General features: G+C 41.5%; 2 protein-coding genes and 1 long non-coding RNA gene across 12 annotated transcripts; 2 read left to right on the forward strand and 1 right to left on the reverse strand.

Moving 5' to 3' along the window:
* Positions 1-124: 124 nt before the first annotated feature.
* Positions 125-17716, forward strand: LOC114261603 (ferredoxin-thioredoxin reductase catalytic chain, chloroplastic). 8 transcript variants are annotated; one of them, XR_003628993.2, is made up of 5 exons: positions 140-371; positions 784-896; positions 7439-7510; positions 15669-15739; positions 16904-17039. XR_003628993.2 is itself a non-coding variant. In XM_082900025.1 (4 exons), the coding sequence occupies exons 1-4, from the start codon at positions 257-259 to the stop codon at positions 17344-17346; spliced, it is 390 nt and encodes a 129-aa protein (XP_082756151.1). In that variant the 5' UTR covers positions 125-256; the 3' UTR covers positions 17347-17716. The 8 variants fall into 8 exon arrangements, 2 of the variants coding, with proteins under 2 accessions (XP_082756151.1, XP_082756154.1); XR_003628995.2 differs by having other exon boundaries at positions 16907-17021; XR_003629004.2 differs by lacking the exon at positions 15669-15739 and adding an exon at positions 17277-17716 and having other exon boundaries at positions 141-371; positions 16904-17125.
* Positions 17717-17778: 62 nt separating this feature from the next.
* On the forward strand, positions 17779-26323 carry LOC114261606 (uncharacterized). 3 transcript variants are annotated; one of them, XM_028201887.2, is made up of 7 exons: positions 17779-18803; positions 19245-19378; positions 20046-20095; positions 20185-20669; positions 21039-21119; positions 24972-25034; positions 26006-26323. In XM_028201887.2, exons 1-7 carry the CDS (start codon positions 18759-18761, stop codon positions 26063-26065), a joined length of 918 nt encoding a protein of 305 aa, XP_028057688.1. In that variant the 5' UTR covers positions 17779-18758; the 3' UTR covers positions 26066-26323. The 3 variants fall into 3 exon arrangements, 2 of the variants coding, with proteins under 2 accessions (XP_028057688.1, XP_028057689.1); XR_014347340.1 differs by having other exon boundaries at positions 18045-18803; positions 21039-21976; positions 24674-25034; XM_028201888.2 differs by having other exon boundaries at positions 18045-18803; positions 19248-19378.
* A 604-nt stretch (positions 26324-26927) lies between these two features.
* On the reverse strand, positions 26928-27459 carry LOC145804838 (uncharacterized). Its single transcript, XR_014347388.1, has 2 exons — positions 27294-27459; positions 26928-27192 (listed from the first exon to the last, which is right to left on the reverse strand). It is a non-coding gene; the product is annotated as an uncharacterized LOC145804838 (long non-coding RNA).
* Positions 27460-27553: the final 94 nt, after the last annotated feature.

Genomic DNA, 27553 nt, shown 5'->3' on the forward strand with positions numbered 1-27553 from the left:
ACGAGAGAGAGAGTGATTTTGGAAAACAGGTAACCAAACAAATTTTTTAAATATTTTTTGAAAAATTTGTTTGATTTGATTACCTTAAAAATTTATTTGCAAAGAATTTTTCCCAAAAAATTTTGGGAAAAACAAACCAAACAAGGACCAAATAATCGAAAAATCCATCTCAGACAGTGGTTCTGTTTCAATTGCATTGGTGGAATACTAGCTAGCAATCTCCCTCTCTTTCTCTCTCAAATCGAATCGAATAGCCATGAGAGCACTTCAGGCCTCAACCTCCTCCTCATATGGCGTCGGCATTTCCTCCTTCGCTTCTGCTGCTCCTCGGCGGCTTCGTCTCCGTCACCACCATGTAATCTTAGCAAAAGGTAATCACATTATTCGCCCCCATACACCCTCTCTCTATTTCGCATAATTCAATTTCTGCTTTCTTAACCCTAACTTCAATGTTTTATATATGAAATACTATTTCGGTTGCATTTTTGCTAACACTTTTGATGTTTAATGTTGATTTCATGCTTGTTTGTCCTCGAACTTGTTTTTTATTTTTTTTTATATATGTTTTTTTAATTTTAATCTGCCTCGGCTTTGTTAGATTAGTCGTCTATGTAGGTCAGAAGTTGCAATTACTAGTATCTTATCAGCTGGCATTTTGTACTTTAATCTCTTGAATTGCAGTAACGTGGACCAAATTGAAGAGTTACATTACACTACATGTTGGAATTGTTTCATTGATGTGAGCATTGATTTCATTTCATTTTTTTGTCTATTCTCTTTCAGTGGAACCCTCGGACAAGTCTGTTGAAATAATGAGGAAGTTCTCAGAGCTGTATGCTCATAAGTCCGGCACATATTTTTGTGTAGACAAGGGAGTTACATCCGTTGTTATCAAGGTATTGTCCTTTTTCACAATGTAATTCAGATTGATTTTGTATGGTTGTTTTTTTTTTTCCTTGTCCCAATCTGATTTAAGTTTTGATGTTCAAATTAGATTGTAAGTTAATGTTACTGTAGAAATTTGATGGCTACCTGTATTGTTTTCATCAATCACTATACCACACATCTGTTAGCAGTTGTTCACTGGTATGTTAGCTCTAATTAGTAGGAAGCTAGTATACTGTATATGTATACTCCTGGTTTTCTTATTATTTAAAACAAATATTTTAATAAGTCATGTATTGGAATTTTAAGGAATTACTGTAAGTGTCACTACCATGCCATTGTAGTGGATGGTTTTCACACTAGAAACGCATCAGAAAGAGGGGTTGCTTAAAAAAAATTATTTAGTTTTTGTGCTATGGCTAAATATACACATGGAGATGTGAACACTGTTGTCTTTCAAGTTTATTATGTTACGAATCTGCAACACCTAATTAGGATCAGTGAAACATGAAACACAAAAATGAACAAATGCACAAAAAAGATAATCACATCACATGCACACACGAATGAATCAAGATGTATGTGATTCACCCCAAACTAGGGCTATATGATAATGAGAGAATAGTGAAAATTGATGACCAAGGTGCTGCCAAACAGAAACCATGTCTTTTATCTTGGTGAGATCGTTTGGAGGAGATTGAGGAGAAAATTGATCATAGCTTAGAAGCACATGTGTGGGTGTGGGACAATGGCTGTGGCATGTACCCCCTGGTGCTTCTGCTTTGGGATGTCAAGAACATTGTCAGCAAAATAATACATTTACATGCACAAGTCACAGCTGCCATCAAATTGATGCAAAATGTTATAAATAATGGTGTTACTAAAACACTAAAAATACTTTTCCGAGAAGGTTCTTTCATGCACGGGAGGCAACCTAAAAGGTTCTTTCATACAAGTAGGCCAACATATTCGGAGAATGAAAATCTCAAGTTCCAAGAAAATTCAAATTTGCTTTGGAGGTTTGATAACAAGCAACAATATTGCATTCCAAGAGAATTATAAACTGTGGATGAACATCTTCTAGTACTAGAAATTGTTGGAACTAAGGCTAGTAGAAGTAGGTGAGAGTGGATGAAGTGGACAGCTATGAAGCACGGACACCTCTCCGAGGGCTCCGTACCAATGTTGGACACGTGTCGGACATGGACACGCGTCGGACACGTGGTGGACACGTGTCCAACACGCAGCAGAGAGTGTCCCCTTTTTTTTTTAATTTTTTCACATCCGGACACGTTCAGGACACGTTATAGACACGTTCGGGGGTAATTTCACAATTTACTAAATTTTTTTGGGGTCGATTTGTAAATAAGTAAAAACAAATCAAAATAACCTACTTCGAATAGAAGAGAAACAGCAGAGAAAGGGTGAGAAAGAGAGGACCTGACTTCGTCGTTCGTCGTTCGTCTTCTCTTCTCGTCGGTCGTCGCTCCTCGTCGGTCGTCTCTCGTCAGTCGTCTCTCGTGTCTCGCCCTTCGTCGTTAAGATACTCCTCTTCTTCTTCGATCTTCGATCTTCATTTTTCTTCGATTTCCTTCAGTTGCTCTCTCTCTCTCTCTCAGACTCTGTCTTCTTTCCTCAGTCGATTTTCGCCCTTCTTTTATTCTGATTTCATTTTTTTCTTTTATTTTTTTTTCTTTTATTCTGATTTTAATTTAATTTAATTTTTTCTTTTCTTTTATTTTTTCTTTTCTATTATTTGAGTATATAATTTTAATAATGTATGTTTATTAATTTTATTATAGGAACCAATTTTTAATGATTTTTTTTTATAATTTTATGACATATAATAAATAAAATTAATTATATATATTGAACCTGTCCCCAGTGTGTTGTGTCCCCTATTTTTTTGAAAATTTGCATTTTCGCGTGTCCGTGTCGGGTCGCGTGTCCGTGTCCGTGCTTCATAGGTGGACAGTTTTGCTACTTCAGTAATTATGGACCAGTATTCAACAAAATGAAGGGTATCTCCTAGAATATAATTACAAGATTCCAATATGTTGATTATGAACTGCTAAGAAGTACCATGTCCATAAATGCGTGTAATTGACAGAAACATGATTATGAGGGGAAAAACTCAAAGGCAAGAAAGGCTATATGTATAAATTAGTGTGATTGGGGGAAGTCATTAGTGGTACCTTTGCAGTCATTGGAAGGAATGGTCTGTTTCAAATAGAAGTATCAAAGGAGTAGAGGCAAAACCAAAGAAAATGATATAGACTCAGATAGGAGAAGAAACATGTGATGGCCATGTATAGTGCAATGGTAAAAATAGATTCTTATCTTCAATATTATGTAGTTGGCTGGAGGCTTTCTGCATATAATCGCCTATGTTTCTGTAGTACCATGTTTAATTTTTCTTCCCTTTTAGCATCCATGCATCCATGTGGAAGCACTCGACATGTTAGTATAATGTTGAAGATGTTAAATAACAAATTATAGTTTAATTTGGCTGCGTTTTATTTATTTTTATTTAGGTAAGTATACTTTTTATTTTTCCTTCCTCCTAAACAAATGCTCTTGAAAGCTGAAGGTGCATGTAGTGCACTACTTAATAGTCAATATTAGTAGTACTGTAAGAAATAATGTATAGAGAAAGAGAGAGAATAAATTGTATGTATTATTATTGATTGATATATTGATATCAATTACAATGATTCATGATTCCTATATATAGAAGAGGGTGAGTGTGTAGTAGGTAAGGAGTAGGTGAAGTGGAGGTGGTAGTGGTGTAGTGGGTTAGGTTTAGTGGAGTAGGTGAGGTGGTAGTGGTGTAGTGGGTTAGGTTTAGTGGAGTAGGTGAGGTGGTAGTGGTGTAGTGGGTTATGTTTAGTGGAGTAGGTTTAAGTGGGTGAAGTAGGTGGAGAGTAGGTGGATTTTAACAGTCCCCCGCAAACTCAAGGGGGATAGGAACTAACCAACTTGAGTTTGGAGAGAGTAACAAAACAAGAAAGTACATAAAAATAAAAGAGGATAAGAGACACTGTATGGTCGTGTCAGACCATTGGTGAAGACACTGGATGGTGGTGTCATAATGTTGTAGAGGACACTGTATGGGGGTGTCATAACCATGTAGAGGACACTGTATGGTGGTGTCATAACGGTGTAGAGGACACTGGATGGCGGTGTCAGACCAATGTAGAAGACAGTTTATGGGGTCATGTCGGACCGTTGTAGCAGACAGTTTACGGGGTCATGTCGGACCGTTGTAGCAGACACTGTGTGGTCGTGTCAGACCGTTGTAGAAGACAGTTTATGGGGTCATGTCGGACCGTTGTAGCAGGACAGTTTACGGGGTCTTGCTGGACCCTTGTAGAAACTAACCGAAATCAATGTCGGGACAGTTTACAGAGTCTTGTCGGACCCATGAAGGAGCTAACCGGAATCAATGTCGGGACAGTTTACAGAGTCTTGTCGGACCCTTGGAAAAGCTAACCGGAATCAAATGTCGGGACAGTTTACAGAGTCTTGTCGGACCCCTAAAAAGTCGCACCCTCAAAAGGTGTGCCCAATCTTTCAAAAGGCGTGCCCAATCCATAAAAAGGCATGCCATCAAAAGGCGTGCCCAATCCATAAAAAGACGTGCCATCAAAAGGCGAGCCCAAGTCATAAAAAGATGTGCCGGACATGATGGCGAGGCACGTGAGAGCCTTGACTGGCGCGCCCGTTTGTCGTCTGGCGTCAAGTGGCGCGCGATACGCGTGGCTGCCTCGCTATTTAACCAAGGTTGATGCTGAGGCTGAGGCAGACAAAAAAACTTCTGAAAATCCTCTGAAAACAATTCTTCCTTTGCTGAGAAAGAAACTCTGTAATACTCTGTAACCAACCCGTCTCTGAAACACTCAGCAACATGGCCTCTTCTTCCCGTCCAGCTACCCAGAACATGGCCTCCTCTTCCCGTGGTCTGCTCACGCTCTTTCCAGAACTGAACGAGTCCACAAGAGAAATAACTGGTGCGGTGGCCAGTGAACCTCAACCAAACACCTCTGGTTTTGCTCCGTTGAACTTTCCGATGCGGTCGGTGGAGCAAAAAATGGCGGTGCAGTCGGATGTGGAGGCCAATCAGTATACCTTGAAGTCATGTGTGGAAACCATGACTGCGGTTACAAATTTGTCGAACCGGCTGCAGAGTAGGACAAATGAGGTGCAGCAGTTAAACGCCCAACTGGCTCTGCTCCAACGCATGTATAAGGATGCGCGAGCAGAGATAAGTGTGCTAAAGGCGGAAAACAAGGAGCTGAAGCGGAAGGCTAGTTTTATGTTCCGATTTGGAGGGCCGCCATATGCTGCAGTGGAGGAGCAGGGAGTAGTGATCATGCCCAGTGGAGTGGGAAACACGGAGGCAACACCGGCAAGGGCCGCCCAAGACGGTGGCAAGAAGAAAAGACCGGCGGAATAGGCGAGAAGAAAAATCCCACTGTTCCGATTTGTGTTGGTTGTGTTTTGTTTTGTTTTGTGTTTTTTTATTTTTATTTTTTTTTATTTTATTTTTTTTTTATGGTGTAAAATGCTGATCGGGGTTGATCCCCGGCATGAAGAAATGACAAGTTTGTAAAATGTTGTTTTTTTTTTTTTTTTGTTTTGGGAGTGTTTTGTTGAAAAAATAAAAATAAAATGAAAGAAAACAAGGGAGAAAGAAAATAGATAAAAAATATTTATAGATGGATTATATGAAAAACATCAGTGCGATTGTTTCAAAATAAAGTGGGGTATTTAAAAAAGAGGAAAAGTGACTTGGAAAAAATAAATAAAAATAAGTGATTTTTGAAATCAAATGGAGGAGAGAGAGGGACAAACCCATGTGATAAAGTGGAGAGAGAGTCGGTGAGTGAGGTGCAAAAGGTGAAGGAGAAATGATGGATTGAAAATGGTTTGGGTCAAAAGTGGACACTGTTAGTGGGGAACATGAGTGCATTGATTATTTGATATAATAATAATAATAATAATAATAAAAATAAAAAGTTAGAACAGTTGGAGAGAATGAGTGGAGTATGGTAAGGGTTTCATCCAAAGCCAAAATTCCTGCAGCGAATCACTTCGCAAATCCTAGCATGAGCTTTTTCTCTTTCCAGGCTTATTCATGAATTTCCTGGTGATTTCAAGAGCCTCTGGTGGCATTGTGGCAGAGAACACCCCAACCTGGATTTTGGGTGGCAGCAACTGAGAACACCCCAACCTGGATTTTGGGTGGCAGCAACTGGAAAATATCATAGATCTGATTTTTAAAAACCTCGTGACAGCATTTCATCAGCTTCATCCAAGACAAACATTTTGATGTAAACAGGGCGAAGTGATTGTCTCCGCAACATGTCAAACACACGACCAGGAGTACCAACAACAACATGAACCCCACTGGAGAGAATGCGCTGATCTTCGCGCACACTAGTCCCTCCAACACAAGCATGAACCTTCACACTTTGCTGGGCAAGTTCAAGAGTGGGTGGAAGAACCAAAGCTTGGCACTCAACCAAGCTATAATCTAGCTGCTGCAGAATTCCAGAGCAGAATGTTGCAGTGTTTCTAGTTCCAGACTGTCTCGTCATATGAGGTGAAGAATTCTTCTCCATCAGCCTCACACATGACTACAGTTGCACAAATCTTTGTTGATTTTATCAGCGGAATAGGTTGAGGTCCGGCGGGCGGCTAAGGTGAGGTTGCCGCCCGCCGGGGAAGCGAAAATACTAGGTTTTAAACCAGCTCTGATACCATGTAAGAAATAATGTATAGAGAAAGAGAGAGAATAAATTGTATGTATTATTATTGATTGATATATTGATATCAATTACAATGATTCATGATTCCTATATATAGAAGAGGGTGAGTGTGTAGTAGGTAAGGAGTAGGTGAAGTGGAGGTGGTAGTGGTGTAGTGGGTTAGGTTTAGTGGAGTAGGTGAGGTGGTAGTGGTGTAGTGGGTTAGGTTTAGTGGAGTAGGTGAGGTGGTAGTGGTGTAGTGGGTTATGTTTAGTGGAGTAGGTTTAAGTGGGTGAAGTAGGTGGAGAGTAGGTGGATTTTAACAAGTACTTAGTTAAGTTTGCATGATGGAATAAGTGCTGAAGTGGAATAGAAATATAGAATTGATATATATGGATAAGGGCATCAATTTTGGTTGGGTTTTGAATTTTTTTTATCCTATGGTTACATATTTGAAAATTGGAGCATTTGATAGTCACAGGCTTTTCACATGTTTCTGGTTTCTATGGATTTGTCATGATGGATTGATAGTTTAAGTACTTATCATTAATCATCAGCTTAATCGTATGACTGTCGCTAAATTGATGTAGTTGTTTTACTTTTGGGTATCCTAATTAAACCTGCATAAATTGGAATTTTGATTCCTTAAATTGCTTGATCAATTGAACTTGCATGAATTGATGCACGGGACAGTCTATTCTGCTAGATGGTGAAATAAAATCTCATCGAAGTTGTTATTCTTGTTTGTTCTGCCGTATACTCATGTTATATAAATATCCTATGTTGGGGCCATTTTTTTTCAGGCACTATGATGACAAAACTGCTGAGGCAGGGCAAGGCTTTTGGAACTGTCCATGTGTTCCTATGAGAGAGAGGTAAACGTATCTTCATTATTCTGGACTATATTGCCTTGAATTCAGATAGCATTCAGTTGCATCTTACAGTAGGGATGTAGAAGGTTCCTTTTCACATTCTGGAGATAAAAAAATGAAAATGATGGAGATATTTTCCTTCCAGGTTTTGTCATAACAAATCTATTTATTACCTACTTTCATTTGTCTTCTGTATTCAAATCTTAGAAACAACTATATTCAGGCTTTGTAGTTGGAACATTTGTGGGTTTGATATTGTGGGTTGTGGAAATTGTAAGAAATAGATAAAGTAATTGTCAAGGCTAGGAACCTAGGACACTTTGTACCATTTGAAGCTAGTAGCAGCATATTGCCTGTCGAATCCAGGATGTGGGTCATCTTCATAAATCTTATTGTCTTATTGACAACTGCTGAAAAAATTCACTTGAAACCTGAACTGCTGAAAACAATTTTTGTTGCTGAGCTCTATGGTTTGAGATAATGTATCAAGTAGGATTTTTTATACCCACAATAATTTGACCATAATAAATGTTTAATCTATCCTATCATATCTAGCAGGATCTCTTTCGGTTTGTTTGTTTGCTTGCTTGTCTTTTTAGTTTTTTTTAATGCTGCCATATTGCAACTTAGATGAATTCTGATAAGTGGAAGAAACTAAAAGAGAGAATGCAAAATAATTGCAAACAAAGGGATAAACAGTGTGGTAATGATCACTGCATGCAGGTGTCCCCATCAATTCTTTAGCTGCAACTACTACGTACCATGTTAGTTGGAATGAATTCAAGCTCTATTGTTTTATCAATATTATTATTTTTCGAGTAAAAAGGCATATTGTTCTTGGTAAATTTTAGGAATGTGAAGTATACCTTAGTTGCACAAAGTGGGAGCAGGGGAGTGAGGGAGCATAAAAGAGACTAAGGTTGGGACCACCTAGGGGAGTGTTTTTATATATTTTGTATATAATTATATAAATTGTGGGGGCCGAATATCATGAGTCGTAGAGAGGCCGAATAATTGGACCCGGAGAGTCGAAATATATACATCGCATTCGGCTCCGTTTTGCACATTCAAATCCTACCCTTTTCGGCCAAATAGCCGGTTGAGTAAGGGGCTGAGTGAAAAGCGGTTTGTAACAAAAGAAGCCGAGTAAATAGTTATACGGCGAATTGAAAGTGGTCCCAGCCCGGAGGCCCAAGAAAGAAAAGATATAAATAAAAGAACACCAGTCAGAAAGAGATATGTGAGAATTAGTGTGCTTAACTTAAGATACAAGCGATCAAGAGAGTATACACTGACTTATACGTCGGAGTGCTAATCCCGGCACCCCCGATCGAAGTGTTCATTCCCTTTCAGGTGACTAGCTGAGGATCACGAACGTCCCCCAAGATCTGAAGAGTATTTCAAAACCACTTCCCCACAATTGGCGCCATCTGTGGGAATACTCAAATTCATCTATGGCGGGCGTAACGAAAGACCCTCCGATAGTCACTGATGAGACCACACAGAGAGACGACCTCACTCCAACAAACATTCTTGGATCGGAGACTATCGCCGCAAGATGCACCTTGAACTTCGCCTCACCCTCAACTTCAGCGCATGAGACAATGCAAGCGATCATGGAACAAGCAAAACAAAGCAAAACGAACGTCTCCGTCAGGATTTGGCCTTGGAAGTGGCGAAGTCCAAATAAGTTGTACGCCAAGATCCGGAACGACCTCTGAGGGCAGTTGGGCGACGACCTCGAGCCCGACAACAAGACACTGACAGCGACTCCGACTCATTATCCCCGGAGCCCAGAAAGAAGGGACGACCCGTAACTACTAGTTCCTCTGAAGAGAGTCCACGTACAAGACATAAGCGAAGACGAAATGGTTCAGACGAAGAGGACCAGCACGATCCCTTTGTGCAACGGATCGCAAAGGCAGTATTACCCAAGAAGTTTAAAGCCCCGTCGTTCACCTTGTACGACGGGAAATCGGATCCCACGGATCATATCCGTCACTATAAACAAGCCATGACGTTGCAAGCAGACTACGAAGCTCTCATATGCAGAATATTTTCGAGCAGTTTGGGACCGTTGGCAGTCAGATGGTATTATAAGTTAGAGCTGACGTCGATTAAGAATTTTCATCAATTACAAAAATCCTTCAGGGCAAGATTCATCACCAACGAGGTCCAGCCGAAACAAGCCGACTCTCTCTAGGCAATGCAGATCCAGCCAGGAGAAACACTAAGAGTGTATTTGGCGCGCTATTGGGAGTGCTTCAATCTTGTTGATGACGCTTGCAACGATTCCATGGCCGTCACTGCCTTTAAAATGGGTTTGCATCCTGACAGTGCTCTCCGCAGCTCTTTGACTAGAAGACCCTCCAAAACAGTCTGGTCGTTGATGAAGAAAGTTGAGGAATACTGCAAAGTGGAAGATGATGCCTTGCGGGTTAAAGCCGGAAACGTGACCAACAAGACAGCTCCTTCTGAAATTGCTCAGCCGTTAAATTCTGTACCACCACAGAGCCCTGAACCACGGCATCGGGCTAAACGAGACAAGAGACGGGATTCTCGCCCCTCAAGCGACCAATGCCCCCACCGAGCAAATGAACAACTGCAAGTCGATGGCAGGCGCACAAGGCGCTCAGACAAGAAATACACGGAGTTGTCAGAGTCGATCAACGCGGTCATAGCCCTGTTTGGTAGAGCTGTGAGAAAGTGCTTATAGCTTATGCCTAAACAGCTTATAGCTTATAACTATGAACATAAGCTGATTTCTGACTTATTCTTAAAGTATCTCATGCCCCACTCAAAGAATAAGCTGATTTCTGACTTCCAAAAAGCTATAAGCTATAAGCTAAACCAAACACATCAAAATAGCTTAAATTAAGCTGAAAGCTGAAATAAGCTGATTATAATTTCTGCTAAACAGGCACTATGTCCAATGTCCAACACCTTCTGTTCTTCAAATGGCCGTCCAAAATGGTGGGCCCTCCCGAAACAAGAAGGCGGAATAGGCGGTGCGAGTATCACAAGGATCACGGCCATGATACTAAGAGTTGTTACGCATTGAAGGATCACCTGGAGGAACTGGTACAAGATGGTTAGCTGCAACAGTATGTCCGCAAAGGCAACTCAACCAAAGCAATAGCCTTACGACAAGATTCACCTCCACTCGGCGTGATCCACATGATATACAGCCTGTCAATGTCATCCGCGGTGCATACAATTCAGTCGAATCCTGACCCTCAAAATCAACTCACTCCAGCTAAGCGGCCCCATGAAGCTGCGAGCATTGCTTTTGATGATTCAGATTTGGCCGGAGTGACACTTCCTCACATCGATCCCTTGGTAATCGAGTTACGCGTAAACCGATTCATCATTGAGCGCGTACTCATTGATCCGGGGAGCACATCGGAAGTTATGTATTACAAGACATTCACCAAACTCGGCTTCTCCGAACCGGATCTTTCTCGGGCACCTTATCTACTATTCGGCTTCAATGCCAATCCAAAATACCCATTGGGGAAAATCACACTACCCGTTCGAGCGGGTTCCCGGACAGTGGAAGTGGAATTCTTGGTCGTCAAGCTGCCATCGCCGTATAATCTCATCATGGGGCGAACTTGGTTGCACACTATGCAGGCCGTGCCAAGCACCTATCATCAGCTGCTACGCTTCCCGACAGAACGCGACATTGAGCAGATCCGTGGCTCCCAGAAAACATGTTATCTCCTTGCTGGAAAGACGCCAAAAGAGTTGCAAGTGAATTCTATTGAGGTGTCGGATCGAGAGAGCCTCGACGATGTTGGGCGGCTCCCAAGTGAAAAGGCCACAGAAGTCCTAGATCAAGTTGAAATTGACGGAAACCCAGACAGGTTCTTTATGGTCGGCGCCTTCCTGAATCAAGCCGACAGACAGTAGCTAATTTCCTTCCTGCTTGGCAATCTTGATGTATTTGCGTGGACTCCATATGAGATGCCGGGTATAGATCTGTTTGTTTCGCAGCACCGTTTAAATGTTGACCTTAAATGCAAGCCGATTATTCAAAAAAGCCGGCGGTCAGCTGCAGAGCACGATGTTGCTGTTGTTGAAGAGGTTGACCGGTTGCTTGATGCCGGAGCAATCAGGGAAATGGCCTACCCTACATGGCTCTCAAATACTGTGGTTGTGAAGAAGAAAAATGGGACTTGGCGAGTCTGCGTTGATTTCACGGACCTAAACAAAGCCTGCCCCAAAGATTGTTTTCCCCTCCCCAGGATAGACCAACTTGTAGATGTTACGGCACGTCATCAGCGTATGAGCTTCTTCGATGCCTACAGAGACTACCATCAAATTGCCATGCATCCGGAGGACTAAGACAAAACTACATTCCTCACCCCAAGAGGAACCTATTGCAATAAGGTTATGTCTTTTGGACTGAAGAATGCAAGGCAACTTACCAGCGACTAGTCACCGCCATGTTCAAGGAGCAACTCGGCCACACTATGGAAGTGTACATTGACGATATGGTGGTCAAGTCTAAGGAAGAGCAGAATCATATAGTCGATCTGGAAGAGACATTCGACATTCTACGCAAATATAGAATGAAGCTGAATGCTTTCAAATGTGCGTTTGGGACCGGCTCTGGCAAATTCTTGGGTTACATTGTCAACCACCGAAGAATCGAAGCCAACCTAAGGCAAATCACAGCAATCCTGGAACTCGGCTCCCCTCGATCGGTCAAGGAGGTTCAGAAGTTAATGGGGATGGCCGCCGCACTCAACAGATTCATCAGTCGTTCCACGGACCGCTACCAACAATTCTTTTATACACTACGGCAAGGCAAGACTTTTTAATGGTCCGTCGAGTGCGAAGTTGCTTTCAACGGCCTCAAGACCTACCTTCGACCAGTTTCACTCTTGACAACACCTTCGGCAGGTGACCTGCTCATTCTGTATCTGGCAGTTTCCAACCGGGCCGTCAGCGCCGTACTGATAAAGGAAGAGCTGGGGGAGCAGCGGTCAGTGTACTATGTGAGCAAGGCAATGGTTGACGCCGAAAAACGCTATCTTTCGTTGAAAAAACTCATTCTGGCCCTCGTCATGGCAGCAAGAAAGCTGATGTATTACTTTCAGGGGCATACCATCGGGGTACTAATGGACCACGCCCTCCGGTCGGTACTCCGTAGTGCAGAAGCATCTGGGCGCGTTTCAAAGTGGGCTCTTGAACTCGGCCAATACGATATTCAGTTTCTGCCTAGAACCTCAATCAAGGGACAGGTACTTGCAGACTTTGTGGTCGAATTCACTGGGGGTCTTACCGACTTCAAGTCTGATGAAATTCGACCTAAGCCAAACTGGAGAATTTATGTTGGGGACATTTGGTAGTTGTACTGTGATGGATCATTCAATCAACGGGGCAGTGGAGTCGGAGTAGTAATCATGGCCCCCGACGGCGCAATAATTGAGCAGCCCGTCAAACTCGGCTTCGATGCATCAAATAACGAAGCCGTATACGAAGCCCTTCTAACTGGTTTGCGGAATGCACATCTTCTGGGTGCTCGGCGTTAGCTTGTATTTTGCGATTCAAAACTGGTGATCAATTAGTTAAAGGGGGAGTACGCGACCAAAAATGATCGTATGGCGGTTTACATAAAAACGGCTAACTCCTTGCTGGCAAAACTTGACCATCATGAATTGAATCAAATAACACGAGATCAGAACACACATGCAGATGTCCTGGCTTGCCTAGCCTCCGCCATTAACTCAGAGCTTAAACGAACCATCGAAGTAGGTTTCATCCCGAAGCCGAGCATTTGCCCTTCAGAGGAAGTCCAAGTTAATGTCATAGAGTCAGGACGGAGTTGGATGGACCCCATTGCTGCATTCTTGTCTTCCGAACAGCTTCCAGCGGACAAGAAAGAAGCGCACAAACTGCGAAACAAAACCCTGCGATACTACTTGGATCCGCAAGGAAAGCTTTATAAAAAATCCTTTTCTGGTCCATACCTGGAATGCGTGCATCCGGACAAAGTCGAAGAGCTTTTGGCTAAAATACATGAAGGCAGTTGTGGCGCACATTCTGGCGGGCGCTCTTTTGCTCACCGAGCTGTAACACAGGTATTATTGGTCGACAATGAGAGCAGATGTCGAATGTTATGTGAAAAAATGTGAACAATGCCAGAAGTTCTCCCCCTTAACCCATCTGTCTGCTGAAGAGTTAAGCTCTATCACCAGCCCCTGGCCGTTCGCCCAGTGGGGACTTGATATCGTCGGATCATTGCTAAGGGCCCCAGGGAACAAGTCACACTTGATTGTCGCAATAGATTACTTCACAAAATGAGTCGAAGCGGAGGCATTAACGCACATTCGAGATGTTGATGTTAAGCGCTTTGTATGGAGAAATATCATAACATGATTCGGCATTCCAAGAGCACTTATCTCAAACAATGACACTCAATTTGATTGTGGCGTCTACCGAAAGCTATGCAGCAAGTATGGTATTCGACCTTACTTTTCCACGCCGGCTTACCCACAAAGCAATGGTTAAGCTGAAGCCTCTAACAAATCCATCTTGGACGACATCAAGAAGAGGCTGGAGAAAGCCAAAGGCAAATGGGTCAAAGAATTGCTGAGTGTGTTATGGGCTCATCGAACTACGCCGAGGTGATCCACTGGGGAAACGCTGTTTGCTTTATGCTTTGGAACCTTGGCAATCATACCCCTGGAGATCGGCCTCCCAACCTTGAAATCGAAAGTTTTTGATATGGGCCAAAACGACATGATGCTGGCCTTAGATTTGATTTTGATTGAAGAACGAAGAGACCGTGACCTTGCATCCATGGCACGGTATCAGCAGCAGCTTGCTAAGCCGTATAATCAACGTGTTCAGCTGCGCCGCTACACACCAAGAGAGTTGGTCCTGAAGAAAGTACTTCCAGTTGCCAGGAAACCGGCTGATGGAAAATTGGGCCCTAACTGGGACGGCCCCTATCAGATCGATTCGATCGCGGGAGTAAGGGCATATCAGCTGAAGGACATGTCTGGAAAGAGTCTGCCACGGCCTTGAAATTCAACGCACTTGCGTAAATTCTATCATTAAACCCGACCTGTGGGGAATGATACTGGTTTTGAATGGTTCACCATGTACATATTCCACTTTTGCAATGCAAAGTTTCCCGTTTCCTCATCGCTCAATTTAGTACAAAAGTCTCCGGATTCGGAGCCCCATCGGTGCATGACACCTCTGGGCCGATTAAGCCTCCTGATTCGGAGCGCCCTTCATGGATATCACGATTGGCCAACACAAGCCTCCAGATTCAATGCCCCATCGGTGCATGACACCTTTGGGCCGATTAAGCCTCTGGATTCGGAGCGCCCTTCGTGGATATCATGATTGGCCAATACAAGTCTTTGGATTCGGAGCCCCATTGGAGCATGACACCTTTGGGCCAATTAAGCCTTCGGATTCGGAGCGCCCTTCGTGGATATCACGATTGGGCAACACAAGCCTCCGGATTTGGAGACCCATCGGTGCATGACACCTTTGGGCCGATTAAGCCTCCGGATTCAGAGTGCTTTTCGTGGATATCACGATTGGCTAATACAAGTCTCCGGATTCGGAGTCCCATCGGTGCATGACACCTTTGGGCCGATTAAGCCTCCGGATCCGGAACGCCCTTCATGGATATCACGATTGGCCAACACAAGCCTCCGGATTCGGAGCCCCATCAGTGCATGACACCTTTGGGCCGATTAAGCCTCCGGATTCGGAACGCCCTTCGTGGATATCATGATTGGCCAACACAAGCCTTCATGGATATCATGATTGACTAGCTGGGGATCACGAACGTCCCCCAGGATCTGAAGAGTATTTCCAAACCACTTCCTCACATAAATATATTTGAAGAAGTATGTATTTTTCGTTTAGTTGTAATGTATATGCTAAATGTCCATAGTAATCACTTTAAAACATAAATATAGTAAATTCTTGTTGCATTGTCTAGTATGTGTTCTTGTCCTTGTCCCTATTTTGATTTTTTTTTTTTTTTTTTTGGTGCCCTTATTCCATTGTTTAGATTGATACATTCATCATTTTTCACTGCATATATTATAACTTTTCTTTTGTTTATATGGGATTCATATGGTTGAGAGGTCCCGTCTGAGTTGGAACTATGATTCTATTCTGACAGGAATGTGGTTCTAACTCGATTCTTGCTTTGAACCACGAAATTGTGGTTGTAGAGCTGAAATGTCACCCTCAGTATGCAATTCCTGCAACTAAGAGTTTGATGGTTCTTATGATTTGGAGCATTACTAGTTTTCTATTTAATTGATTACCATTTTTTTTATGTAGTGTGGGTGAGAGGTGTGGTTTGAGGTAGTCCGGGAAGATGGTGGGCACTTCAATGGCTTGGGATCACCGGAGGTGGAGAGAGGAGGTCAAGGCAAGCTTGGAAAGGGAGAGGTTGGCAGTGATAGACCTTTGAACACTAATGTAAAGTATGAGAGAGTGTTTTAGCATGAGACTTGGTTGTATTGTTGTTGTTATGTCTTGCTGCATATACGATACGTTATATAGGCTGCAGGAGTATTGGAGCCCAAGCAAACTGTTGGACAGGTGGCTCGTTCTCCTCAACTCTGCCAGAAGTGATATAAGCCCTTCTGCTGTCTGTGGCTTGCCGGCAGACGGAGAGCAACGTGTCGTGGCAGGCAGAAAGTAACGTTTCGTATATGCATCGGATGACATGAATGTAAGGTCATTGTTGCCTCTTCTCCAAGCCTGGTCGAGATAGAGTTGTCTTAGCAAGAAGACAACTATCTCGACGATCCCATGACCTCAGCCGCCAGTCCAGTATCCTCTGATGATCCCGAGCAGTGGTGCCTTGGTCCTGCTCCCAACCCAGGCATCCAAGTAGACAAATGGGCCAGGGCCCACTTTAGTGTTTAAGAGAGCCAAGGGCTCGCTTCCAAGTGACCAAGTAGGAGAATGGGCCGCGGGCTTAGCTCAATGTTAAAGAGAGGGGCTTGCTTCTGAGCGATCAAGTAAGAGAATGGGCCGCAGGCCTATCTCAATGTTTAGGAGAGCCATTGTTTATCAATCCAAGTACAAGTGAGCCGGGGGCTGATTGTATTGTTGTTTGGCCTTGGAGCTAGGTATGAAGGACCATGGGCCCGGCGGGGCCATGCAGCCTATTGCAGGGCTCTTCATATCTAGATATATTTGGGTTTGTATATATGCTCCCGCTTAGGCTAAGCATATAGTTTTGGTTGCCTTGGCACATGGCGCCTATAGGGCTCGCCATGTATCAAACATACGACGTGCCAGACGTGGTGCCTTATTGGTCTGCCACATTGGTGGGTTTTGGTGATGTGGCACCTGTAGGGCTTGCCACGTATTGAGCTTGATACAAGTACCCACATGTAGAAGATGACATTTTGGTGGCTTGAATACGGTCTGAGAATTAGAATTATATTATGCTATTGAAGTTTTGAGTTTCTGCAGTTTATTTCCTGTCTCTGGTTCAAAATGTCATCGTTGTTATCCTTGTGACCAGTTATCCATATCTAATTGGGAACTTGGCTTAGCAAGGAGTGTCACGGCATGCTTTTTCTCACCCCTGATAATGATTTTGTTGGCAAAGAACAGGTAAACACTGTATCCAGTTTGTTCATTTCCCAAACTTTTCTGTTTTACTGCTAGACTTTACGCATTCAAGTTACACTAGAGAGAGAGAGAGAGAGAGAGAGAGAGAGAGAGAGAGAGCTTCTAACTTAATTGTTGTGGTTTGCCCACACAGTGTACGTGTACTTAGGCATGTTATTTTTGGAGTTTTTTACCACTTCCTCATATCCTCACTATTGGCTTGACATACAGACCATTTCCTTGGAAGAAATCAGAGAATCAAAGGCTAAGATGTAGTGCTCTTGTGTTTTGAATTTGCTTATATGTATATTTTTGTACTTTAGTAAGAAACTATTTTGGTTATGTTCCTATTAATATTGTCTTCCTTGGGTCATGTTTGCCGATTTTCTGTGTATGACCCACAACTGGGTTCTTGCTTTTGTGGCTCCTGCTGGACATTCGCATTGGTACCTTTGTTTTGGGGTCATTCTGAATACCCGTGCCTAAGGAGAAGAGGGCACAAAGAGGATTTTTGGAGTGGGTTATTTTGTAACGTGCTGTTCTACCTCTTGTACAATATTATTGCTTAATTTCTTGTGCACTCTATTTTGTGTATGTTATTGTTTCTTGGGGTGTGTTTGGATGAATTAATTTTTATTCCTATACCGAACACACGGTTTTTTTTTTGTCCCCCTCAATTGGAAGATGTGTAGTTGAATATTCATATACTGAAAACGATTGCATACTTAAATATTTAATTTTTTGGATATATCAGAAGAAAATTATAGCTCTAAAAAATGGGAGAAAAAGACCTAAAGACTTGTGCATTTTTTTATTTAAAAATGGATGTTGACATAATTATGACAAAATAAATTAAGTTTAGGCTCTAATTCACAATCTCTTTTTGGTTTCTTGCATGCCCTTTTTCTTTTTCTATTTTTTTTTTTTTATTTTTATTCTTTGATTACAATCTTATTTTTATTAGAAAAGGTGTGAAAGGTTAATAAAGAGGAGGATAAATGTCATTTTCTCTTTCAGTTCTTGTTTTACCTTGTCAAATTATGTCCCCTATTAGAAAAGTGGATAGTTGAGCAAAGAGAAAATAAAAAGAGTTGGAAAAAGGGTCTCATTTCTTTTTGCTATGGGTACTCTGATTAAAACATCCATTAAAATTCGCAATTGATAGAAATAAAAATACTAAAGACCTAATTTTAATAATATTTTTTTTATTTTATTTGTGTGAGATAAATAAATACTAATATCTGTCACAGAATAAAATTTCATTAGTTTATTTATTTATTGGCTTAAAGAATAAATAATTATAGTAATAATAAAAAACGCAAAAAGGGAAAACGAAACGGGAGAGAAAAGAGTCGTATCGTATCGAGCAGGAAGCGCGTGGCGCGGCCGAGTAAGGTTGATTTGATCTGCCCTTGTACTACAAATTCACTTGCGCGATTCCTTTTTCTTCTCCTCTACGATTTCGATTCCTTCCTCTTCTCTTCTCTTCTCTCACAATTATTAGGGTTTTAAAGAGATGTTGTGAAGACGGTGATGCCTCTCCTCCCACCTTGGTTAACCAGGCAAGTTTACTACACACAGCTTCTCTGGCAGCTTCTGTTCTGAAGCTCTGGTTCATCTCGGATTTCGGATTGAAATGTCAGAGCCCCGCGTGATCATCACCCTGGGGCGCTCTGGTCAGGTATAATATGCATTCTCCACTTTCTTTTTTTTTTTTGTATGTATTTTATATGGATTTTTTTTTTAACAGTTTGAATTTTATATGGATGAAACGTGTGTTTGTAAGCTACGGTTAGGGTTTTGAATAGTATTTTGAGCTTCAACTTCAATTTTAATCATTTGATTTTTGTTTGGTTTAAACTTTCCTTTTTTATTGTCCATCATTCGAGCTTCAAAAACCGAGATAATTTATTCCATTTGGCTCTGTATCTGTTGAATCAATCGATTTTTTTCTGAATTGTTTGGAATTTAATATTGGTTTAGCATTTTTGAACTAGTGGTTTTCCTTGCTTCTGAAGCGCATTAAAGAAAGTAAAATGCTTGCTAAGAACAATTTAGATATTAGAAAGTAGCTGATGCTCTGTTTTGAAATGTGTACCCTTTTTTTGTCTACATTGTTCAGAAGGTGGTGAAGACGCAGCAAACAGGTTCTGGTGGCTCACGGACTGACTATCAGTCATTATCAGGAGGCAAACGATCTGCCAGCCAGAGATTCAGGAGTAATACTGGTGGTTCTTTGTTGGCTTCAAACAAACGGTGTGTAGTTTGCCTTTTCTGTCTCTAAACTATTTCCCGAGTTTTGCTAGATCCTATTTGTTACTGGGAGAGGAGAGGACGAGGGAAAAAGAAACAAAATAATTAAGAGTGGGTTCTAATCTTACGCTTATTTATTTATTTATTATTATTATTCCTTCATTTTGTCGGGGGAGCAGATGTAGTTTTGAATTGTGTACACTTTCTAGTGTTATCCCATGCCAAACTTTTGTGGATTTTGTTTTGCATTAATCATGAGAGTAGTATTTTATCTTGGTGTTTTAGGTGTTTAAATAGTTCATTATTTGGGTGAAGGGATGGACTGGGGTAGGTAGGGATTTTCGTTGCTTTTGTAACGCTTGGTTCTATCCATGTATAGTGCACCCCATAACTGAAATCAATAATGTCTATGCGGATTCATGTCACTCCGTTTTAGTGGCGTCCTCCCAAAATCCAGCTATAGGATAAATAGTGTTCGAGTAATGCTATTGAAAGTTGGACCATATTTTGACTTTGCAAAGAAAATCCTCATTTGTCTAAAGGAAATGCATTTTTTTGGGGGGTTTAATTTTATAGCCAAATTATTTCAGAGTGGAAATTCTGAACTAGTTCATGGGATATTTGTTCTTGTCTTAATATGATCATGCCAGATTGAATGGTGTGTTTTCAGGCTGCGAGGGGATTTTGGTGCATGCAGTCCAGATTACAATAGAGTGCATGGTAATGGCTTATTGTGTACATTTTACAAGCCTTACTTCTGATTTCTTGATCAGTAGTTCTTAACTACTTTCTTGTATTGGCTTATAAAGATGCACGAGTTGGGCGAAATGATCTGAGATTGAAATTGATGCGTAAAGAACGATTGAAGCGAATACAGAGTGAGGTTGAAGCGCGGAAGAAGATGTACCTACATGAAAAAATGTCAATCTGGTCTACAGATAGGAGACAATTGAGGCACACTTCCCCCATAAAAAGATCAGGTGAAATGCTGCAGGCGGAGTCATTAAGAAAACCTTACCCTTCTTACAATGGGGACCCATTAAAACCTAGATTCCCGGAGAGAGTACTGAAAGTTTCTCGTGAAACCTCACCGCCTAGACATATTGATGAACTGCAGCGATTTCCCTCAAGAAGGCCAAGTGATACTTCAAGAAATGGGCAACATTTGGACTATGTTTTGTACCCATCTAGGATAATTGGCCCTGCATCTGTTACAATGGGAGCTACCCACGACGCTGGCAAGCCAGTCACGGGACCTCCACCAGCAAGTGCCTTGCCAAACGCTTCATATACTGTACATACTTTTGCCTTATATTTTTTTATAATATATCTTGAACATCAATGACTTATTGCTAGTGATAATCACTAATAATGTAAACATGATCTCTGTTATTTCTCTGTTGAATCAACAACAGTGGTAGGCTAACTTTCTATTTGACCAAGTATAAGCTTGTTTATCATATGTTATGCTCAGTTCAGATACTTTATTTGTTTTATAAAATGATGACCTGATGATTCTTCACTAACTCTTAAAGTTAATCACATTCTACTAGAAATGTGTCGGCCTGCTATATTTATGTTTTATACTATCACCTTCTGTCTTTTGACTACTTATTGATATTATTGTCTCTCTCTCTCTCTCTCTCCCCGTTGGATTTTGTAGGGTGACCAACCTCTCACTGTCAGTGGCTTGTTGCATTCACTTGGTTTGGGGAAATATGCTATTTGGTTTCAGGCTGAGGAGGTAAGTTAAAGTGCTATTTCTACGAGAAATATCCTCCCTCTCTTGCAAGGGTTTTCTTGATGTTGAGTTTTTGGGTATATCCCATGTTTTTTGAGAATATATAGTATATATGAGGTCATGGATTTCGTTGTTTTGATGCATCAAAGAACAAATAAAATGTGGGAAATTGATTATTTGTGTCAAGCAAATGTCTAGCCTAGAATGATTATTTTCCGTCAAAGAACTCAAAATAAGAGAAATTGTTCAAGTGCAAGGTCACGGAAGTGGTAATGTTACATAGTTTATGCCCTAGTCTCTCAAGTTGTGAGAGGGTCTTTTGATTACCTATTCTCTCGGTTATGATAGTTTATCCTTAGGGTCTAGGTTGTCTATATGTGCTTCTTGGTTAAGAGATTTTGTTGTCTTTGGACGTGTTTCTTGTTTTTTTTTCCCTGTAGGGTTGTGTCTCTCAGGCTATGAGAGGTTTATGTTATGTAGGCTAGGCATATGTCGTCCTCTAGAGGGGTGTTGACTTCGGGCTTTTCTTAAGCTTCTTTATATATCATAATTTTTGCTAATAAAACAAGGGTTCTGCTAATGACAGCCCTAAGAAGCACAAAGTGCCAAATATTTGTAATCTCAATACACTCTTCACATATCACAAAACACTTTCACACATTTCAATACACTTTTTCAACATTGACAACAGCCCTCAGGTCGGTTTTTAGCATTTTTCATAAAACAAATGCCTTGTAGAGTTGGACATGGAATGTCAGTCTGATGGGAAACATTTGTAAGCTTAAACAGTTGACCTCAAAATCTGCCGCCTTAAAAAAAGAAAAAACTTGACCTCAAGGTGTATACAAAGAGAAATTTATATTTATTGTTAAAAATGATATATTATTGATTGATATCTGATGTATTACAAGATTGATTAATTACAATTCCTATACAATCTATATATAGAAGAAAATGTGGTAGTAGGTGTAGTGGAGGTGATAGTGGGTTAGGTGAAGTGGAGTGTGTGGTGAAGTGGAGGTAGGTGAAGTGGAGTGTGTAGTGGAGTAGGTGAAGGTAAAGATGGGAAATTCTAACAGCCCCCCGCAAACTCAAGGAGGAGAGAAACTAACCAACTTGAGTTTGGAGAGAGTAACAAAACAAGAAAATACATAAAAATAAAAAAGGATAGGAGACACTGTATGGTCGTGTTAGACCGTTGGTGAAGACACTGAATGGTGGTGTCATAACGTTGTAGAGGACACTGTATGGGGGTGTCATAACGTTGTAGAGGACACTGTATGGGGGTGTCATAACGTTGTAGAGGACACGGTATGGTGGTGTCAGACCGATGTAGAAGACAGTTTATGGGGTCATGTCGGACCGTTGTAGAAGACAGTTTATGGGGTCATGTCGGACCGTTGTAGCAGACAATGTTGTGACAGTTGTGGTGACAGTTTACGGAGTCTTGCTGGACCCTTGTAGAAACTAACCGGAATCAATGTCGGGACAGTTTACAGAGTCTTGTCGGACCCTTATAGAAACTAACCGGAATCTATGTCGGGACAGTTTACAGAGTCTTGTCGGACCCATAAAGGAGCTAACCGGAATCAATGTCGGGACAGTTTACAGAGTCTTGTCGGACCCTTGTAAAAAATCGCATCCTCAAAAGGTGCGCTCAATTTTTTAAAAAGGCGTGCCATCAAAAGGCGTGCCCAATTCATCAAAAGGTGTGCCGGACATGATGGCGAGGCACGTGGGCGCCTTGGCTTGCGCGCCCGTGTGTCGTCTGTCGGCAAGTGGCGCGTGATGCGCGGATCGGCCCTGGCTATTTAACCAAGGTTGAGGCAGAGGCTGTGCAAACCAGTTGGAAACCTCTGAATTTTGGCAGTCTGAAACACTCTGTAAACCCTGCGCTGAAACACTGAGCAACCCAAAACATGGCATCTTCTTCCCGTCCAGCTACCCAGAATCTGCTCACGCTCTTTCCAGAACTGAACGAGCCCACAAGAGAAATAACTGGTGCGGTGGCCAGTGAACCTCAACCAAACACCTCTGGTTTTGCTCCATTGAACTTTCCGATGCGGTCGGTGGAGCAAAAAATGGCGGTGCAGTCAGATGTGGAGGCCAATCAGTATACTTTGAAGGCATGTGTGGAAAGCATGACGGCGGTCACAAATTTGTCGAACCGGCTGCAGAGTAGGACAAATGAGGTGCAGCATGTAAACGCCCAACTGGCTCTGCTCCAACGCATGTATAAGGATGCGCGAGCAGAGATAAGCGTTCTAAGGGCAGAAAACAAGGAGCTGAAGCGGAAGGCCACCGTGATGTTCCGATTTGGAGGTCCTCCATATGCTGCAGTGGAGGAGTATGGGGGAGTGATCATGCCCAGTGGAGTGGGAAACACGGAGGCAACACCGGCAAGGGCCGCCCAGGACGGAGGCAAGAAGAAAAGGCCGGCGACAGAGTAGGTCGGTGGGTGGCCGTCATTGGATTTAACGTGGAGACTGTGGAGTACAAGAACATTAGCTTTACTGTCTGGGCCACTTAGAGCCGATGACTGGGTGTTGTTTGTGATTACAAGGCCTGCTGCGTATAATGCACGTGGCTTTTGTTCTGGCCAAATGTTTAACCGGGGGAGAGCTCGGCGGTGTAGACGGGGGCGATCATGATGGCGTAGCCATCGCCGATGCCGGCTACGAAGCGACCGACCATGAGGAAGGCGTAGTTGGTGGCGAAGCCCATGAGAATGGCTCCCAAGAAGTGGATGGCGGAGGCGACAACGATGGTATACTGGCGCCCCACCCAATCGGAGGTTCGGCCCGCGGCGACGGAACCGAGGAGGCAATAGACGTTGAGGATGCCCATCAGGATTTCCGGCTGTACGTCCGAGATCTTCAGGTCATTGTGGAATGCAGATCTTCGTGAAGACTCTCACCGGAAAGACCATCACTCTCGAGGTCGAAAGCTCCGACACGATTGACAACGTAAAGGCCAAGGAAGGTATTCCGCCGGACCAGCAGCGTCTGATCTTCGCCGGGAAACAGCTTGAGGACGGCCGAACCCTAGCCGATTACAATATCCAGAAGGAATCGACTCTTCACCTTATGCTGCGTCTCCGTGGTGGTTTTTGAATTGTTTTATGATCATATTTTGTGGTGATGTTTCTGTGACAACAGGTGGTGGTGATTTCGGAGGCCCTCTTGTGGCTGATAAATAAAATTGTGCTTGGTTATAGTAAAAAAAAAAATTCAAGGTATGTGTAGAAAATAAGCGGAATAGGTTGAGGTCCGGCGGGCGGCCAAAGTGAGGCTGCCACCCGCCGGTGAAGTGGAATTACTAGATTGTCAACCTTGCTCTGATACCATGTTAAAAATGATATATTATTGATTGATATCTGATGTATTACAAGATTGATTAATTACAATTCCTATACAATCTATATATAGAAGAAAATGTGGTAGTAGGTGTAGTGGAGGTGATAGTGGGTTAGGTGAAGTGGAGTGTGTGGTGAAGTGGAGGTAGGTGAAGTGGAGTGTGTAGTGGAGTAGGTGAAGGTAAAGATGGGAAATTCTAACATTTATATTGAAGCAGGAAAGTAGGTCTGCTGTGGCATCTCAATGACCTTGCACGTGTCAGGATTTCCCCATTTTGGTTGGTCTACAGGGCAAAGACGGGCACAACTCATTGCCCTTTGTGGGTTTACAATCTTACTAAATAGAATGATGTATTTACAGTGCACTTTCAAACTGCAGAAAAGGAAATATTGAATTCTTTTGGAGTTTTTGAGGGTAGCTTGTACATTATGCGCATGTTTAGGCAATTTTTTGCCGTATTAAACTATCCGACTTTGAACATGTTTTATCTAAATTGCAGGTGGACATGGCAGCACTGAAGCAAATGGGGGACAAAGACCTGAAAGAGTTGGGAATACCCATGGTATAGTGATTTTATTCTTTTATATAGCATGCTTGATGTCAATCAGTTTCAATTTCATAGATCCCATGGTGCATTTACTTGCTTAAAATGTAATGCAGTTCTTTCTTATGCAACTAGGTAAGAAATAGCCTAAGATGCTTTTGTTTCATCTCATTACAAGAGCAAAATGCTAACGAGTGCTCCTGTGGCATTGTTTAGTATTGAGATTGGAGTAAAAAATGTAGTGAAAATAGGTGAAAAAGTCTTCTGATTTCAGTTAAAAGTGTTTTGAATTCAGTAACCCCTGGAAGCTTGTCTTTGGGTTGAACTCTGTGCACCAACAGTCAACTCATTGGCCTGCCTGCTAGTTCCATACTACTTAATCTTGTTTGGTAATTGAGGCCTCGTTTGGGAACCCTCCCTTTTAGTCAAAAAATCAAAAAATTACTAAATTAGCCAAAAAGCCAACAACCTATACCAAAAAGTCAAAGATTCTCTTTTCTCTCTACTTTTTGCACATCTTTTCGTAAAAAGTCAAAAAGTTATCCCAAACATACTAATTTTTTTTAGCTCATATTTTAGCCAAATAACCAAAAAATTACTAAATTAGTCTGTTCCCAAACGAGGCCTGAGTGATGTTCCCTTAATCATTTGACACTTCCCTTGGCACCATGCTTGTATTTCTTACTGAATTCTATTGGTTTCTATTGTGTCTCTTGAATTGTGTATCTAAATTTTATTTTTCTTTTTGTGCGTGGTTGGGTTGGGGTCCGGAACCAAGGATTGTAAGTGTGTTTTGGGCATTTATGTGTGTTATTCTATGTTGTAGTCTCTAGAGGAGGTCCAAATTTTGTGGTGGTTGTGCTTTAGCAATGGTCGTCAAGAATTTTTTGCGAAAAGAATAATATGCATGCTTCAAGTTTTGTGGTTTGTTCTTCGTTGTGTCTGCCTCCATTTGAAACGGCTACTTACAAATACCTTTTGATTTGCAGGGACCTAGGAAAAAGATTCTCCTTGCACTCTTACCGCGTTCTAAACAGCAAAAGTGGTAGGTACAACCCTCGTTGATTGCTCGAGGGGTGTTACTAGCATATTTTGTTGCAATTGTAATGCATTGTAATACTTTGATTCTCATAATATTTGATTGTTTTGAGGGGTGGATGTGGGGGGGTTGACATGACGTGATAATCAAGCAGTGGATGAATGTTGTATCGATTTTTTTTCCCGGTTACATATATTATGTAAAATATATGGTAGTTTTGTGCTTAAATGCCTTCTGAAAATGATTATATTGCGTACTTATTGTAAAATATGAGCTGAAATGTAGGTATGTTTTGAATCTTTGAGATCCAATCATTGTAAATTCTGCTATTTTGTTTGTCTGCATCCGGGAGTTGCATAATGTGCACTAGCAGGATGTGAAAGTGAAACTGTTTCTACTATAATTTATCCAGGTCATATTTCTAGAATTATGAGAAAGTTTAGATACGCCAAAAACAACAAAAAATTTAATAATTCATAGAACGGAGGTAAGGAGATGCACCACCAATTTTATCTATTTTTTGTGATCTATATGTAAAAATTAATTTTTATCTATCACAGTTTGTGCAATTTAAATTCGTGCATATAATTTTGATTCTCAAAACCTTTTATAAGTTGTGTTTGTGTTATAATATTGTATTTTTACATAATTTTATTTAGAGTATTTTGCAAGCGGCCTCTCTTATTTGTATTTAAGTAATATTTTGGTTTGAATTTTTCTTTTTCTTTTTTCATATGACATCATTCTATATATGATTTTATGTTTTTTTTTGTTTGTTTGTTTTTTCTTTCTATTATTTTTTAATGTTACCTTTTGTTTTCTTTTGTAAAAAACAAATATATAAAATAACCAAAAAAAAAAAGGGAAAATTGTTTATTGGAAATAACAAAGATTATTTATTTATTTATTTGTTAAGAATTCATTGTAATATAATGAAATTAATGTCAACGTTTTCAAAACCTCTCTGCACCGCCTCACAGCACAGGGCACTTTTGCTTCTTACTCTTTGGGGGTGACACTGGCAGGGGCAGTCCCCAGACTCACAATGCTTCTCCAACATCATCTTCTCGTCGTCCCCATCGTGTCCGGTGGACCACAACCTTTCTGCTTTTGTGATCTGTGCTCCAAACCTAATGCCTGCGCATAAATCATTCAAATTGAATATCAATTGAATTGAAAGTTTTAATAGAATGATTAAGGATTTGAAGAAACAAAACCTAAATTCATGTTTTTATTACCTTCCGACAGGAGTCGGATTTGAAGGGAAGAAAATCGAGTTGATTGCATTGAGTGGATGTTTACTCTAAAAAAGTGCATTCCTAAATCAGGTAAAAGCTTCTGTTCCTCCCATTTGTTTCTATTTGAAACGAATTAATTTAATCTGTTTCTCTCTCTCTCTCTCTCTCTCTCTCTCTCTCTAGAGGATGATTCCCAACTCCACCTATACCCTTGTACAATATATGTATAAGTTACGTTTTCAGGGTAGTGTTATGGGATG

This window comes from Camellia sinensis, chromosome 1 (genome assembly GCF_055761805.1).
Source record: "Camellia sinensis isolate YWXY chromosome 1, ASM5576180v1, whole genome shotgun sequence".
Classification (NCBI taxonomy): domain Eukaryota; kingdom Viridiplantae; phylum Streptophyta; class Magnoliopsida; order Ericales; family Theaceae; genus Camellia; species Camellia sinensis.